Raw genomic sequence first — 18,802 nt, forward strand, 5'->3', positions numbered from 1 at the left:
AGTTATCTAACTCCCCAGCTACTTCCCGCCAATATTCAGGCAGGCTGTTACACTCGGTACACCCGGGCGAGTTGGCCATGTGGTTAGGGGCGCGCAGCTGTGAGCTTGCATCCGGGAGATAGTGGATTCCAACCCCACTGTCAGCAGCCCTGAAGATGGTATTCCGTGGTTTCCCATTTTCACACCAGGCAAATGCTGGTATGTACCTTAATTAAGGCCAAGGCCGCATCCTTCACACTCCTAGCCCTTTCCTATCCCATCGTTGCCATAAGACCTATCTGTGTCGGCGCAACGTAAAGTAAATTTTTTAAAATACTTGGTACGCAGCAGTAATCCTATCTATATGATAGATGAGTGGCAACAGAAGACACAAAGCACATCACAACAAACAATGATCAATGTAATTGTTGATCAATTTTATGAGCTTTCTATATTGCAGGCCTTCACATTTAGTTTTCTTTCGACTCTGTGATATTAGGGCGTGTTATAAAATTATTTATAGCGTAGGCTGTAGTTCCTTTTTCTTGGACTTCACATACCGATTTTCATTAAATTCTGTTTACCCATTTTCTCGCGACTCCGCGGTGACACGGACTTACTAACAAGAATCCAAATTCATGAATATCTTTGTGATCTTAGCCGGTATGGTAACCATGTATAAGACACAAATGATCAGAAATTTAATGCTATATATCATCTCAGACCAAGGGGAAGACCACCGGACAGATGGGATAAAGACATCCGGAAGATTACTGGGATCAATTGGCAGAACATCGCTCAAGACCGTCCCAGATGGAGAGACCTCATGAAAACCTACCTTGCTTTGGACTTAAAGAGGCCACATCATAAAAACGATTGAATATGGCTGATAGTGATAGTGATAGTGAATATTAGTTATGTAGAATGTATCGATACGACCACTAATAACACCAATATTTGAGAATTAAATGTTAGGCCTTCCGCTAAACTACCATTTCACTCAACGTAAATAAAATTATTTATGGCCTAGGTTAGAGAGACTTATTCCATGGCTTTGAATACCGATTTTCATTAAGATAGGACCACTAATAACATAAATATTTGAGAATTAAATGTTAGGCCTTCCCCTAAACTACCATTTCACTCAGCATGAATGAAATTATTTATGGCCTAGATTGTAAGGAATAATTCCCCGACTTTGCATACCGATTTTCATTAAATTCTCTTCAGCCGTTTTCTCGTGTCGTGTACATCCTTTTTCAATTCTAAGCAATGTATGGACAAAACTGTTATTTTATATAATTACAGTATATAGATATTGACACTATGTAAAATAAAGTATTGATTAGGTGGAGAACTCATCCTTCATACTTTTAACTCTCTGCCATTTCACAAATCCTGTAATATTCACTTAAATGAGACCGTATAACACTACTGTTAACTCATTTTTGCGTAGTTGTAACTTTCAGTTCCTGAACTATACGAGATATTTGCGTATTGTGCTCACACACTATAGCTACCAGCAGACACACGCACTCCATTGCTGACCTTCGGAGAGAGCGGATCCTCGAGAATGCCAAATGCAGCCTTTAGTGAAACATCAGGAGAGCACATCTCTTCTGGACCATAGCTTGGAAAACTAGTACACAGAAACAGACACACATTCACAGGAACATGTTGACAATGGAAGGATAAGGTGAAACGGGATGGAGGAAGAACACCATTAGCTGCAAGCGCACTGTGAAGCAGATGTAATTAATACTTGGTCTCAACCAATTTTAGTCGAAATTAAGAAAAAACTCTGATTTTATGCAAAAAGTTAATTTTTTTCGCGGTTATAGTTGAAACCGTTTCCTTTCAGTCTTGATTCAGTTAATTTATAACCCAACAGTTATAAATATTCTTATGATTTCCAACCAGAGCTCTACTGGGCAAATTATAACCATTTTTATGTCTGGAAATTGTCAATCGAAAGAGTGAGTTCTAGAAATGTTTTAAAGTAGCAGATTTATTGGAAAGACCCATCATGAAGTGGCAAAACCTCTTAACTCCCTGAAAAATAGAGGCATTTCCTGTCAAAACGTTAACTCCAAAAACCTTATGGCACAATCATATAATGGCTGATTTAAAGATAACTACTAAAAGAGACCCCTCTGTCATCAGTGGAACCAAGCTGATAACGTAACACAAGATATTAACAGCATCATTCAATCAGTGTAGTTTGACTGTATTTAGAGAAGAATTTTGATTTGCATGCATTTCAGTTTAAAGAGCTACGAAACAACAGAGTGAAAAAAAAGCTTTTCTATAATAAAAACCTACAACCAACTGCACATTTTTGGTTGTCGTGTAGAGAAATTGCAGAAGAACATTTTTCTCTATAGAATGCAGTAATTTTCCATTCAATTGCCTTTAATTGCTTGTCTATTATGAAATGTGGTACTGTCTGACAGCAGAACAGCTCTAGCTTCCAGTTATGATTCGCATGGTGGCCCCATGTTTATCAGACTGGTGTATAGGTTACTCATTAAAGTGGCAAATACGTAAATAGGCTGTATATTATGATGCTTCACTATATTCCACATCTAACCTATACTCAGCAACGTAATTTACATTACCGAGAAAGCCTTTGGGTGTGGTGAGCCTATTTGAAATGTCAAAGTGGATCAGAACAAAGATCTAAGAAGCATCGCATAAGTGACACGCATCTCCTGTGTCTCCAGGGAGGTGTGCGAAGTTGATAGAGGTCAATGATCCACAGCCTGAACCAGGAGTTCCCTGGGTAAGGGTGATGGAGGAAGGAAGAAGACTACTGAAAAGTTTAGATAAAAAGAGCAAAATTGTTGATGAAATAAAATAAAATCAGTCTATGCTTTGAACATTACAGCTCCTAATTTGAGATTTTTAGCCTGTTTTGGTGCTGTCTGTTGGTTGTACACTGAAACACAGACATCTAACCCATGCAAGCTGCCGTTCATAATGATTTCTATCAGCAGAGCGCAATCTCAAACTTGGGTGCCAACTCTATTCTGTACAGCCACCACAGCATGTATGGTATTCAATACGGCTCACAATCTTTTGCATTTTCTTCAATATGTGTTTTTAATATTGTCATTTCTGGTCTTTATCTCTCTAATATAGCATAGTAACAGTATTATGTAGTTTACAGTTTATCTTAGCATAAATTAGTACAATATAAGTTTAACAGTTTAGTGTGTGTTTAGTTCGCGTGTATGTACCAAGTCTATGTGTACTTCTAGAAAGGCAGGTGGCAAGAAATCAAGAAGTTTGGGACAAGGAACTCACCTCAGAAGTTAGACCTGCAAAGCTGTGTCCAACAAGCACGAATATTTTCAGAAAGAAAAGGAGAATTGTGCTACATTGCTGCCTTTACCCACAAGTCATACAAAGAACTGCTGACACTACCAAAGTAAGCAAACAGTGGCAGCAGGAAAGGAGAAATACCACGATGAAGAACAATCTCTTGCATCCTCTAAACTTGAAGCGCAAGAGGAGGAGTCAGGCCAAACAAATGACGAACTTACACGGTTTTCAGCAAGATAACATTTGTTGACATAGAGTATTACCCCTCTTTTACACTTTTCAAGGGAGCAAGGAATACTGTTGTAAAAGGGGGGAGAGTGTAAAAGGGGGGGAGTGTAAATCGGGGGAAACAACTTGTACAGGTATATATAAACGTGCTCTGGAAAAGGAGGTAAATGTTACACAAATGCATGTTATTAATTTATAGAGTATTTCAATCTCAATCGATTTACTGTACTTAACTCAAATAAAGGTCCATGTAAGTTAATTACTGTACTGTATTAACTGTTCACTACACTGCCTTTGTAATTCTGCTCATCCTTTGCCCACGAGAAGGTTACCAGCAGGTGGCTAAAAATTTGTGCAATATATTCTTTTATTACAGCAGTTACTTTCTTATAATGGCTATAGAATTATGTAAGATGTAATATTTTCCCTGAATGAAACATTTTAATTATTACTAAAAGTGAAACTCTGTTAAGAAGTTTTCAAGGGACCACAAAAGAAAAGCTTCTAAAGCAGGAAACTTCTTAAAAGGGGTAATGCCCGAAAACTTATTCTGTACTTTGATATGCATGTGAAACACACAGCCAACAGATTTCCTTGTTTGTGAACAATACCAAAATAGGCTGATATATAAGAGCTGCTAAAAGAAAGCCACAATATAAATACAGTATTAGATTATCATGACATGTATTTTTAGAGATAAAGTAAAATACTGTAATTGAACATACTGTATTATAAAAATTCTTGATAAGAGAAGGGAACATATTATATAAAACCTTGCGCAAGAGATAAAAGAAATACTAAGAACATTAAAACAGCAGATGGTGACCGTACATTATGTAAATTCCATACTGCATTAGACATTAAATACATTTCCTAACACAAAAGTCTAGGCTGCTACTTGGAAAAGAAATTGTCCAGGGTTGACTGTTTTTAGGTTTTTACTGCTTTCTTGTCTGACTCATTAGCTGAACAGTCAGCGTAAGGCCTTCGGTTCAGAGGGTCCCGGGTTCGATTCCTGGCCGGGTCGGAGATTTTAACCTTAATTGGTTAATTCTAATGGCACGGGGACTGGGTGTATGTGTTGTCTTCATCATCATTTCATCCTCATCACGACGCGCAGGTCGCCTACGGGAGTCAAATAGAAAGACCTGCACCTGGCAAGCCGAACACGTCCTGGGATATCCCGGCACTAAAAGCCATACACCATTTCATTTTACTGCTTTCTTGAACTATAAACCACCGAGCTGGATAGCTGCAGTCGCTTAAGTGCGGCCAGTATTCAGTATTCGGGAGATAGTGGGTTCGAACCCCACTATCGGCAGGCCTGAAGATGGTTTTCCATGGTTTCCCATTTTCACACAAGGCAAATGCTGGGGCTGTACCTTAATTAAGGCCACGGCCGCTTCCTTCCCATTCCTAGCCCTTTCCTGTCCCATCATTGCCATAAGACCTATCTGTGTCGGTGCGATGTAAAGCAACTTGCAAAAAAAAAAAAAAAAAGAACTATAAACCTCTCCATTTCCCACATTGCCTTCCATGTGTTCTGAGGCACACTGACTAAACCTTCCATAAACCGCCTCAGTTTTTCACACAAACCTGACATCTGCTTCAAGTTAACGGCAGGAGACGGGACATCGGCAACTTATTCTTAGAGATTCTTAGAACCTATGCTTAGGCCTATATCACCCCTGCATTCCTACTAGTTGTCACGGCCACGGGCGTAGTTTCTGGCTGTTTCGCAAGTACCACATGGACAAGCCGATATTGAGTTTATTTTCCTGCTTTAATCCTCTTCATGCTAAAGGTAATGAAGAAAAGAAAAGCACGTTCGAAGTTGCAGAAATGAGTGCATGGGAAAGTATTGGGGTATTACGTGTGAGTGATAAAGGCGCAGTAGCAACACTAGCACATCTTAACTAAACAGTTTCTTTCCCTGTGAGAATTTTATTTCATGTCTCCTCATCCTTGTGCTACATTCTAATAATGCAATGTAATAATTACGAATGACACGATAATATAATGTTTAGCTCGTATAAAGGTAAAAATAAAAATAACTTTCAATTTTATGTCAACACGTGGTATCGCAATGCCTCTGAGTGCGTGTATCAGGCGCAGGCCCCCTCTCACCAACACCCAGCTGGTTATCAACATTCGTTCAAATTCATAGACGATCGGTAGAGTTCGTGGTTTATAGCATTTAAAAATCAGAGATTTAGCATTTTGATTTTCAAATTTAGCGTTTTTTTAGCATCTAAATTTCTCGAATTTAGCATTTTGTAGCAAATTGGTTAAAAATAGGCATAATTTGCTAAACTGCACACACAACAGTTGGGGGTACAATCATACTGTTTAATCACGCATTGCTCGTCATGCAGTTTTGAATTCACTATGGAAAATAAGACAAACATCAACATAAAACTGCAAGTAGTATTAATGCACACACAGGAATATCCTTACTTTCAAATTTACAAACATAATTTCAAAGTGAAAAATACTATTCTGAACGTATTTATTTATCACAGTACAACACACCTACAAGGAAGAGAAATTCCAATGATGATTAAAGTACAACATGCCAATTGCTTAAAAGGTGTCCTCCTTCATTTGAGACCGCTTATCAGTTACACTTATGTTGTTCTTGCTAAAAACAACACTACATCGACACTGTTCGTAGAGGTCCAAATGGACAGAAGTGCTGCCAAGGCAAAGGAAGGACTGCAAAACATTTTTTTTTCTTCAAGTCTTTGATTGCAGAGTCGGCGCATCAATTTAGGCCATCTGCATCGCTTACATAAAAATGTCCCAATTTGTGACTTTCGGCATGTTGTTTGATCGGCTACCAGACAATAAAATAAATCGCTACCGTACTTTTAAACGGAACTACTACTCAACACCAATGTCAAGAATAAACGACTATGATCAAGGGTCAACACACAAAGAGAATGAACGTGGTGCTTGAAAGTGTATTTGCTGTTTGATTGATTGTTCCTTGTAGTGCTCTTTAGCCAGTGAAAGAAATTCCACACATTGAATGATTTAACCCTTTGGCCTACCATTACTTGTGAAAGGAAATATTCCCTTACATACCATTTATTTTTTCGTCACTTTAACATAAATTTGATTAATCACATAGGCAAAATAAGAATACACAAAGCAAAGTGAGCTTTTAGCTCGTCTATAGTAACAGGAAACCAATGTTTTTGTTCATAAGTATTACTGGTTTCAAGGGAAGCAGATAAATTAGCAAGAAATGTAGAGGCATAGGCATTGGTTTCCTTTGTAACGTGATCCCAGAACTGTGGGGTCAGAAATTCATCCCCTATGTCCATTTTTTCGGATTATTACCCAACCCCCTCCCTAATATAGAGTGAATTTCAAAAACGGGTTTACATGTTACAGAAAGAGGCTTATTGTCAACAAGATCATAATTCCAAGTATCATTTTACTATGCTTCTCACCGGGCGAGTTGGCCGTGCGGCTAGGAGCGCGCAGCTGAGAGCTCGCATCCGGGAGATAGTGGGTTCAAACCCCACTGTCGGTAGCCCTGAAGATGGTTTTCAGCGGTTTCCCATTTTCACATTAGGCAAGTGCTGGGACTGTACCTTAATTAAGGCTATGGCCACTTCCTTCCTATTCCTAGGCCTTTCCCGTCCCATCATCATCATACGACCTATCTGTGTCGGTGCGACGTAAAGCAACTAGCAAAAAAACAAAAAACTAGACTTCTCACTCGTTCTTGTTGCATTCTGGTTTTGTCATGTAGTTTCAATTGGCACTATCATCTCAGAACTGAAATCGGAATCACTTTCATCACTGTCAGTTGAAGAAGTATTTTCACTCTCCAGAGAATCATTTCCACTTTCAACACTATTTTCAAACCAGTTACGAATAAACTCATCCATGCCGCGCTTGGATGCTGCCATGATTGTTTACAACGAGCGGCATCTATTTTGCATAAATTGTATAATTTCGCATTTTATCGCTAATTCAAAATCGCTAAAAGCCACTCGTACAGGTCATATAAGATGAAGGCACATACACTGACAAAGTTTCAACATATTTCGCATTTATCGCAAATGCTAAAAATAAAAAAAACTAACAATCGGGATCTTTCGGCCGGCTGTTTGGCGGCATAATATGTATTAGCTGGCAAGTCGGCTGTTTTCTGCATAGGGATGTTTCTTTGTTTCGTAATAGTTTATTCACCTAACTAATAATGGACACGGAAAATCTTATCAGTTTAGTTCCAAAACGTAATTTCCTCTACGACAAGACCCATAAGCATTACGTAAGAGAGAATGTCTGGTAGGAAATAAGCAAGGGAATGAAAAATCAAACAGGTTAGAATATTCAATTTTGTGGTAGATTAGACCTATGCAGTACTTTATTTTGCAACTATTGTTGACTTTATTTTGGCTTTATTTCAGAATCATATTATCATATTATCATGTTGGAGTCCATATACAGTACGGTATGTCAGTACGATAATTGACATGGCTTGGAATGTACAGTATTTACCGTGAACAATTTTGTAAGTGGCATTCCCTACGGTTGACGTCCATGCATTCCTAACAAACAGTACGGTAATGTATAAGAAGCTGCTGTGTTGTGGACAAATACATTTTTTGGTTTTTAATTAATGTTGATGCCACCTCGATTAATGACTTCACCTTGTTGTGGCACGCAACTTACTGCATTAATGTTTTATCAAACCATCCATTGCGTGCTTTGTGTTTTCCGCGTAGAATTCCATTCGATTCGATTCTGCTCGATGTAAACGGTGGAGTGGAAATTACAACTGATGGGTTTGATTCGATTCCACAAGGTGAGAGTGAGCATCTGGTGTTGGTGTTGTCATAGCGTGACGTCATATGGCCTTGGCAAGCTCGGAGAGGCTCCATGACAGGCGCAAACGGTCTAACACAGGGTTCACCTTGCACGGGGACTGGAGGGTTCTAACCATGAGCTGCTTTGAGCGGACGTTTTCTATCTCAAGGGGCTCTAAAATTTGAACTGTTTAACCGGGAAATATATTTACAACGGAACATTTTAAGCGGGATAAATATACATATATCTTAATGCAACGATCAAGGGACCAAGAATATCACACTTCTTAGACGGGAAAACTTCTTATGCGGGAACTTTTTAACCGAGTTTCCCTGTATTGTACCTGTCTTTACAACATCAACACAAATTTATTCCAGATGGAAAACTACACAATCACTGCTTCCTCCCCAAATAGTCCATAATCGATCTCTGTTTACACTTCTTATTTCTTATGATCTCTATTTGTTTTTCAAGCTCATAAAGGTTATGAAAAGTATTTTCAACCGCTCTACAGATGACAGATACCTGCGTAAAACATCCACTGCTGCACTTGCATCAGAACTGGTAGGCATCACTTCACTGTCTTCCTCTGCTTCATCACTGTCACTGGTGGGAGACTCAGCTGCTGTTTGCTCAGCAACCAACTCCTCCACACTTCTTTCTTCTGCAATGATCATAGAATCATCTACCCGAAGAAAATCTTCAGTAGTGCAGTCTGACTGCAACATTCTCCACACATCAGGTAGCAGGTCGTCTTCTTCTTCTGGCAGCTGAGATTCGGCATGATTCTTAAAAAATCCTGCTTTCAAGAAATAATTTGAGATGTTAGTCTACTTCACGGCTTTCTAAGACTTTGCAATGAAGTGAAGCGCATCCAGGATTGAAACTTTAAATGATGATGTATCCTTTCCAGCATCCATAACGAATAAAATTCACTGCACCAGGTTCTTCCTATAAAGTGACTTAGAATAACCCCTTAATCCATAGGTTGTAGCTTGCTTGTGCAGTTAGCAGACAGAAATTCTAACTGCATATTCCTCAAATTAACATCCACGGGATGTGCAGGACAACAGTCGATGAAAAGAAGGATCTTCCTATTTTGCGCACCCATTTTTGAATCAGAGCTATTAACTGCTGTCGGAAAAGATCTGAGGTCATCCAAGCTTTATGGTTGGCATCGTAGGCAGTAGGTAATGATCGCACATTCTTGAAGCAACAAGGCTTTTTAAATTTCCCTAATCACATAGGAGTGGAGCTTCTCAGAACCATCAGCATTGGCTCCCAACATCACTGTGAGCCTCATCTTGCTGTGTTTCCCACCATGGCATTTATCTTCTTTGAATGCCAAAGTCTTGCTGGGCAACACACTGAAAAACAGTCCAGTTTCATCTAGGTTAAAAATGTTCCTGGGTTCGGAATCCTTGGTCAGCTCCTCCAATCTTCTGTCGGTCCGTTCTTCCACAGTTTCATCACTAAGTGCATTAGATTCCCCACAAATAGTTTTATAGGTTAGGTTATACCGTTTCCTAAATCGGTCGATCCAGCCATAGGACACGCTGCAATTTTCAATGCCAAGAATGTTTGCCACTTTAAGCACCTTTTCCCTTACGAGTACACCATCAATTGGAATGCCTGTGGCTCTTGAAGTTTCAAACCAACTTTTTACAATTTTTTACATTTTCTCGTATTTGCAGTATGACGCATACTTCCTTTTCTTGGAGTTTGGCCCGCATTTTGCAGCACTTGATGTAATGCTTCCTCTGTTTTTCACAATTGTATTCAGCGTGGATACAGGAAGCTGCAATTCGCATGCCAATGAAACACATGTTCCATGGTACGAATCAACCTTTTCTAATATTCGAACTTTCTCATCCATAGTGAAAGTTTTTCTTTCCTTCTTTTTTTCCATTATTAGCAGGAAAACAATAAAGCGATAACAAAGGAGTATTAACAAATACACATGACGGGAAAGGAAGATCACGGCAATTCACTCTGACCACTCGACTCACAAAACAAGAACAAAAAAAATAACGAAAAACAAAAATACAGTAAATGTGACAAATCAGCGACATTAACTTTAACAACTCCAACAACAAACGCAAATGTAAAACAATAACAGTGAAATAAGGAACTCGGGCAAGACAAACACTGAATCACTTGATAACATCTCCTTCTTGTGGCTTATACTGTACGTAGCAATAGAGCAAACATCTGATATCTCCTCCTTCTCCTTCTCCTTTGCGGTTCTGTTAATTCAACTCGTAGGATTTCTTCTTCTCGAAAGATTAATGAGCACTTTATCGTTGTCGGATTTGAAAATAAGGTTTAGGATATAGTGGAAAACATCTGATATCAAAGAATGCACTGCATTGGTTACGCGGAAGTTCAATACTGAGAGTTCTAAGAGTTATTACAAACCATGGTTGTTTGATTTGGTCGTCATGCCATGGTTACTCAAAGCGTTTTAGGTTAGTTGTGATGCCATTTTACCTCAAATTTTTTCCTCTCAAACGACCTGTCATGGTGTAAATGGCCGGAAGCATAAAATGTCGCAAACGTAAATTTGAGGATTTTAATACATTGTGAGCATAGGAAATCTCAGGGGACCAACAAAAAATGTTGTAAAAGACGGGAAAACGTAAAAGCCGGGAACGTAAATGCGGGGTAATACTGTATATAACTATGATTACTACAAAAAAAGAGAACCCTACTCTTATGAAACTACTTATTTCTGCACATGAATATGAACTATTTAATGGAAACAAAACTTCATGAACATAGTAGTGAAGGAACTAGGATTCTGCAACAAGAAGTTAAACGGCCAGTGAGTATTAATGGAGAGAAGCAATATCATACTGTAGTGCTGTAGGTTTTTGAGGTAACAGGGATGAATGCTAATCATACCCTAGGAAAAGGCTACGCAGAAGATTCAGTGAAAGGGACAATGGCAGTGCCCATTGAAAGGGTGGCAGAATTATTGTTCTACATGCCAGTACTGCAAATGGATTTGTACTTAAGTGTTTATATGTACTGAAGTCTCGATTACCATGAAGGGATGAACAGGTGTTATGGTACTTTTAGGAGAATTCCACCTTTACAATACAAATTATAGCTTTTATTTTTGGCTGGTTCACTCGATCATTACAAGAAATGAAATTAATTTCTAGCCTGTATTGTCGATCTTAACTCACTGAGGACCATAGATGGCAGAAGACATTTCAGCTTGCTCCTATGCTGCGGACCATGGACGGCGTAAGCGTTTAAAGTTGCGTGCGGAGCAACACGGTTTACATCTGGCACCTATGCATTCTTACATCTTGGCGCATTACTGTTTGTACCAGGAGGTTGGTTGATCTTGTTTCCTGAACGCGATCACCCTCGCGTTAAGTGGGTTCTTGCTTATCTCGGGTGTTTTAATGTGAAAATCTCAGCACTTTCTGGCGTGTCAAGTATGTACCCGGGATTCCAATGCAGTGCGTGCCGTTCTCACCGAGCAATATAGATCGTGTCCACGGCTTATAAAACAAAGTTTCTTACAGAAGAAGAACTGTTACATAATGTTCACAGATGATTCTGGTAATGAACTTATTCCTGAAATAGACTCAGATAGTGAAAGTGACGAGGAAATTCTGATTCCCGAATCCAATAGGCCATATAGGAAAGTGAATTACCTGATACATATCATCCTAGTTATCATCCACTTGTTCCACCATTTACAAGAAATTCAGGTCTAAACGTTCAAATAGAAAATGAGCAGGAAATGAGTTAGTATCTTCATGAATGACAAATTTTATCAGTAAATTATGCGTGTGAACAGATGAATCTATACACGAGTCAAGTGATAAGTGTGGCACCCAGGCCTTTCACAAAGAATTTAATCATGCAATACTGGAAACCGACTGATGTCTCCGAGTTGAAAATTTTTAGGGTTGATGTAATGGACCGAAGACCCTGTTTTTCAAACTCTGATATTTTCTGAAACAATGTGCCGAACATGCTTCCTTCATATTTTCATTTCTTCACTTCAGATATCATACCCTCAATATCTACTAGAGGTAAGTACAAAGTCTCTTCTAACATTTACAGTTCAGGAGTAATGGTAATTTTTATCAAGTCATGCATGTTACGAGAGCTGGGCATGAAAATGACTGGTCCAGGCATTCAAACGTCCCACTGAGAAGTAGGTACTGAACGTGTTAACGGTACTTTTAGGAGAACTTCACTTTTACAATACAAATTATAGTTTTTTTCTTTGCCTGGTTGACTTGATCATTACAAGAAATGAAATTCATTTTTAGCACGTACTGTCGACCTTAACAAGTGTTATGGTACTTTTAGGAAAACTCCAGCTTTACAATAGAAATTATAGCTTTTTTTGTCTGGTTGGGTTGATGATCATTACAAGAAATGAATTTTTTTTTTTTTTTAACACGTACTGTCAACCTTAACAAGTATTATGGTACTTTTAGGAAAACTCCAGCTTTACAATACGAATTTGTACCACCTAGAATCCCAGTTCCCTCACTGCTATGTTCAGTGAAGTTTTGCTTCCAAATAGTTCACATTCAGGCACAGAAATATAATTATATGATGTGAGTCTCATGAACAATATTATATTTTTAACCTCCTCTTCTTCAAGCCATTTGTTCAAAAGTCTTATTACATTTTTCCTTTAACTTTCTTTCAGGCAACTCAACTGCTTAACAAGATTCGAACTGTGAACAATAAAAATTTTAGTGAAAAATATTTCTCAAGATTCAACAAAAATGTTACCGAACGAGATGAATTACAACATTCTTTACAATTTTTGAGCAAATAAAGAACTTTGGAAGAAACGCAAAAAAATGGTTGCTACAATTGTATAATAACTGCCTAGAGATGTCTAAGATTCCAAAATTGTGGAGCAAAGCACATGTAATTCCAGTTCTGAAGCCTGGAAAGGACAGCAGAGACCCCAGGAACTACAGACCAATATCTCTCTTGTGCCACCTATATAAGATTTTAGAAAGGATGATACTCAACAGACTCATCCAGACTATCAACAAAAACCTCATTCCACAACAGGCAGGCTTTAGACTAGGCAAGAATACTGTTGCACAAGTTCTCAACCTTACGCAGTACCAACAAATTACAGGGATAGCTTTCATTGACCTCAGTACTGCATATGATACAGTGCTGCAGTGATGATACTGCTTCATAAGATCTTTACACTCATGAAACATTCAAAACTTACCAGATTGATGTCAACCTTGTTGCAGAACTGCAAGTTTTTTGTTGACTTTCAAGGACAAAGAAGCAGATGGAGATCAACATCAAACACAAAGTCAGTGCCAAAAACAACATCCTGAGGAAGCTGAGAGGTACAAACTGGGGTGCAAAGCCACAAGTTCTTAGAACCACTGCATTGGCTCTGTGTTACTCTGCTGCAGAATACGCATCCCCTGTGTGGTATAGATCATCCCATACCACGACTGTAGACCCTGCCCTGAATGAAGTTTGTAGATTAATCACAGGATGCCTGAAACCTACCCCTGTTGAGAAGCTATACTGTCTTGCTGGCATTGCACCTCCAAGTATTCGTTGAGAAGTCGCTGCCGATCAAGAATGACTGAAGGTTGAGAACGTTGAAGCTCACCCGCTGTTTGGTCATCAACAAACTCAATCTAGGCTGAAATCCAGGAAAAGCTTCCTCCAGACATCAAAGCCCTTGAAAGGACCACCAGATAAGGCAAGACTTTCCTTGTGGAAATCTAAGCAGCAAGAATGGATGGAGCCATGTGAACAACTTCCAGCTAGCTACAATGAAGACCGGAGTGTTTGGAGGTCCCTTAACCGATTAAAAACTGGTGTCGGCAGGGCTAAGTCCTCACTTAAGTTATGGGGCTTCCCATCAGAGGACAGGAAGTGCGACTGCGGTGAAGAACAAACAGTGAACCATATGTATCAATGTCCTCTCTGCCCATTTTCATGCTCAGAGCAAGATTTAATGCTAGCTGATGACAACGCCCTAGGTGTGGCTCAGTTTTGGAAAAACATCATCTAGATGTACAGTAAATTTGGTCAATTTCCTTTGTCTGTTAATTTTTGTAAATAGTTTTATTATTAACGTAAATAAATACCGTATTTACTTGCGTATCAGACCCCTTTTTAACCCCCTTTTACAGCCAAAAATAGTAAAGGGGGTCCAATATGCGATAACCTCACAATTTTGTGCAGCGAACACATGAACTTCTAGGTTATAAAGAGCTAAAATTGTACGTGTAAACATTCTATACGTACTATTATTTAACAAACTTGGAATGTATTTAAGTTATGCTGGCTATTTTCGTTGGAAGGCAGTATTTCTAAACGTAAAAAGACGATAAATGGTGAACACGACTTTTAGGCCTATGGTACACATAAAAGTCCGTTTTAGGTGAACACAAATTTTAGGCCTACGGTACATATAAAAGTCTGTTTTAGATACATCTCGTTAATTCCTCTGGTGAAGCTGACGTCAGGAAGGGCATACGGCCGTAAAAACTCGCTACAAAGATTCGTCTCACTTCATACTCGATCCCATAGAAGAAAGGGATAAGGGTATCGTGTTATTATATAATTAAATATTGATACAAAAGAACTTAATGGCCAGTCATTTGTCTCCATCAGTTCAGCAGTAGGCCTAGCACACAGTAAACCTGATCACTGCTTTCATTTGAATTATCGCCTTGTGCCGCTAACTTCCCTGCCTTGCTACTGGTGTGTCGGCATTCGTCGGCCTCGCGGCATTCTAAGTAATGTCATCTTTACTGCTATCTCTCACCAGTCGCGTCAGCCATGCTTCACTCTCTTTGAGCCATGCACTGCAATCAAGAGCATACGAGGTCCCGTCTTCCTGAACTTTTTAAAAATAATTTCGTTCCCGACTATAGAGTCTAAACAGTGTAAATCTATTCCCAGATGGTGTATATGTAGCAGAAGCCACTCCTTCCAAATAAAGAAGTGCTGTAGAAGGCATGCCAAACCATCAGCTGATAATTAGCGTATGTTACGAGTTGTACTTCTGAATGTAATACATAGTAACTGGAAACATTTTTTTTTTATAACTGCGGCTGTTGAAACACAGACCCTTATTTTTAAGTACATTTCATGCTTGTTCTCTACATTTATCATATCAGGATTTGCGTAAACAGCTGTCCATGAGATAAGACAAACCACATTGTTTAGGTTAGGTATATTATCGCCCAGATAGTGCCACAGACGATAGTGACAAAAGTTTGACGGGAAAAATAAATAACAGGAAAATATACCGCATTTATGGATATCTACAGGTGTGGGTAATGCATTCTATTATCATAATGTTTAATTTCGTACGTTCGTTGTCTCTTTTTTTATTCATGCATACCCTAGTACGTTTTGTTTGGCGTCTCCAAAAATCGTTTAAACTACGTGGAGACATAAAATTATTCTTCTTCTTATTATTTGTTAGGTACATTGGCAAGTAAAACAATTGTTTTAATTGGATAGCTTTTATCACGTTTTAAACTTACTTCTCTCCAAATATATACCTATATTGGCTTGAGTTACGAGATATTCAGCGAACACTTTGTTAATGATCACGCCTGCTGTATAAATAGCAACAACCACGAATATTTCTCAACTAAAGTAAACTAGTTTCCTCATCCCGAGGTGGTAGAGCTCTTTTTAGAAACCCCCCCTCCCCCCCAGTAGAGGGGAGTTACATGTACCGCTTTTACCGCATATCAACCTTACTGCCATTCGTAAATCTCTGGCAGTATGGTACCGGGAATCGAAGTCAGACCCCCGAAAACAGCAACTAATTGTGCTAACCATTACGCTGGTGGACATTATTAACTACAAAACACAGACATATAGCATGACTGATGCATGATTGCAATGCGCGGGTTGGAGACAAAATTAGGTCTATTCATCTATTTGTGCGACGTCATCAGAGCTGCAGTAGACCTACACTACAGAGGCAGACATATTCAAGATAATTTCATATGATAAAAGATGCATAGTGGATTTTTGTTACAAAAATTAAAGAAAAGAAAAGCTCTGTCTATTATGCAAATAAATATCGTGACATTGTATCTTAAAAACAGTCTATTTTTCAATATGTTGAATCAAGGTATTTCAAACTTTTCCCCTAGAAATCATGAACATATAGGTGTATGTTTGAGGGTAATCAAGTTAAAACTGGTTTATCTCGAGCATTTTGAATTCTAGAAAGTCATTTTTGAGAAAAAGCAAAGCTAGAGTGGGCGTATCCAGTTGAAACGATTTACAGGACCATTAAGTACAGTTGCACATACAAAAAAAAGTTTGGTACAACCATGTATCCAGAGTTTGAAGTCTCTACTAGAACCAAAACATTTCTGGTTCTTTGGCCATTTTGGTCTAAAATAAGTCTGTAAGTAATTAGATGTCTCAATTCTGATTAAGGTATGAGAAATGTGGGCCTGTTAAAATGTCGAATTAAAAGACATCAAGAAATTTGTAAAGGAAGTACAGTATAAGGGGGAAGTGTATAACTTGTTATGAATGTCGTTCTGATGAGATTCTGTTGATATGACATGTTGTTTTGAAATGTTTATTCAAATGTCTTTATTTCCCAAGTTAGTTTGTGTTTAGGGCAGACTACTGGATCTAAAATAGCAATGGTTTTATTTTCTTAAAAATAATATCAATACAAGCTTTTAGAACTTACACATGTCGTCCTATTTCTCCAATGATCAGGAGAGCAAATATATGTTGTGCATCATTACGAGGGTTCTGTACATCTCGTAAGAACTGTTCCACAACTGTCAGAGCCTCTTGCATACATGTAACTGTTAAGGCAGCAACACACTTTGCGAGAGAATGGAAGGCCTGAAACAAAAAACAATGTATTAAACAGAATATACTTCTCAGGACATTAAGTTTTTTAAAAGTTTGTTGAAATATCAAATTACACACAAAAAAAGACATCTATGCACAAAGCATACACTTTCTCTCACAAGGGAGAGTTGCAGAGTTGTCGTAGAAGAGTGCATCATTATAAGGGTTCTGTACATCTCATAAGAACTGTTCCCAATGCAATGTGTACAAAATATTATGTGTATGGTTCAAGGCGAACTACCCTCTAACACCGCTGTAGTACATATTGGATAGTCACTGTGGTTGTGCATTACTATCTAGAATAGTGATACGTTTCATAAGTTGGTGTTATTATGAACAAGATTGTATGCAACCTCAAGAAGAGTACTGCCAAGGGTTTATATATATATATATATATTTTTTTTTACACAGACATATGATGTTAATTGGCAGTTAAAAAGCTAAATCAATGAGTGTGGTGTCGAGAAATTTTTTTTCCGTATTCAACTTAACTCATCAATGCCCAGTGTCACATACAGGTGCACTGCATTTAAAAGGCAACAGTCACAAACTGAAAGGTATTATAGTAAAACCTCGTTAATTCGAAGTCGTTGGGACTCAAAAATCGGACTTCGTATTACGTGATTTCGAATTAACCGCCAATTCGCAATTCAGAAGTACCAACCCTTGCCGCGTTACTAAATATTCTAAGGCCGGTTACTGCATGCAGTTAACCTTGATTCACAGTTTATACCTTTCAAATGCTATGCAAAAAAGAACTATTTCCAAAATGTATACAAGAAGGTGCATTTACAGTATTCAAATAATGCACTCGGATTTCTCACTGGTAAACATAACCTCATGCAACGAAAGAAAGAAAAAAAAAAAAGCATGACTCAAAGACGAGGAGAAATCTATGCTGGCTCCCATGTGCAAGTGCTTTATTAATTGGATTACTATACTGTATGCATTTTAGATGCCTTGTATTTAAACAGAAAGTACCCGATGCCCTTAAAATACAAACTTTCCTGTGACTCTATCCTTGTACGATTTCCCGCATGGCACTTCTCTCGTATATACTTCAGAAATGTAAACACCTGCCGCGTCACAAGACCCATTGATACATGCAATCGCCTCGATTCACAGTTTAAACCTTTCAAATGCCATAGAAAAAACTATTTCCGAAATGTATCCAACAAGGTGCATTTACAATGTTCAAATAATGCACTTGGATAAATCACTGGCAAACATAACCTCATGCAACAAAAGAAAAAAATCACACAATTCAAAGACGAAAATAAATTATGCTGGTTCCCCTGTGCAAAAGCATTACCTTTTTGGATTTCTGTACTGTTTGCATTTTTAGATGCTTTGTACTGGCATGGAAAGTGCCCGACGTCCTTAAAACATTGTAGCTTATCGAACTTTCCTATGACGAGGGGATAAAGTATCTCGCGCCCATGTACATTACAACGCATTACCATGAGCCCCATCCCTCACCCTTGTATGATTTCCCAGATGGCAATTTCTCCTTTAAAACCATAAGACCGTTTGGGCTCGCATTAAAATAAAGCAATGCAGTTTT

The 18,802-nt window shown here is 38.5% G+C and overlaps 1 protein-coding gene across 1 annotated transcript in view; it reads right to left on the minus strand.

Moving 5' to 3' along the window:
* The window catches only part of Cand1 (Cullin-associated and neddylation-dissociated 1), a 197,164-nt gene that overhangs the window by 49,276 nt on the left and 129,086 nt on the right, over window positions 1–18,802 (minus strand). The window contains exon 16 of the mRNA XM_067153221.2: window positions 17,069–17,229. Coding sequence (XP_067009322.1) covers window positions 17,069–17,229 — 161 coding nt within the window. The remainder of the gene's footprint in view (window positions 1–17,068; window positions 17,230–18,802) is intronic.

Source organism: Anabrus simplex, chromosome 8 (genome assembly GCF_040414725.1).
Source record: "Anabrus simplex isolate iqAnaSimp1 chromosome 8, ASM4041472v1, whole genome shotgun sequence".
NCBI classification, from domain to species: Eukaryota; Metazoa; Arthropoda; class Insecta; order Orthoptera; family Tettigoniidae; genus Anabrus; species Anabrus simplex.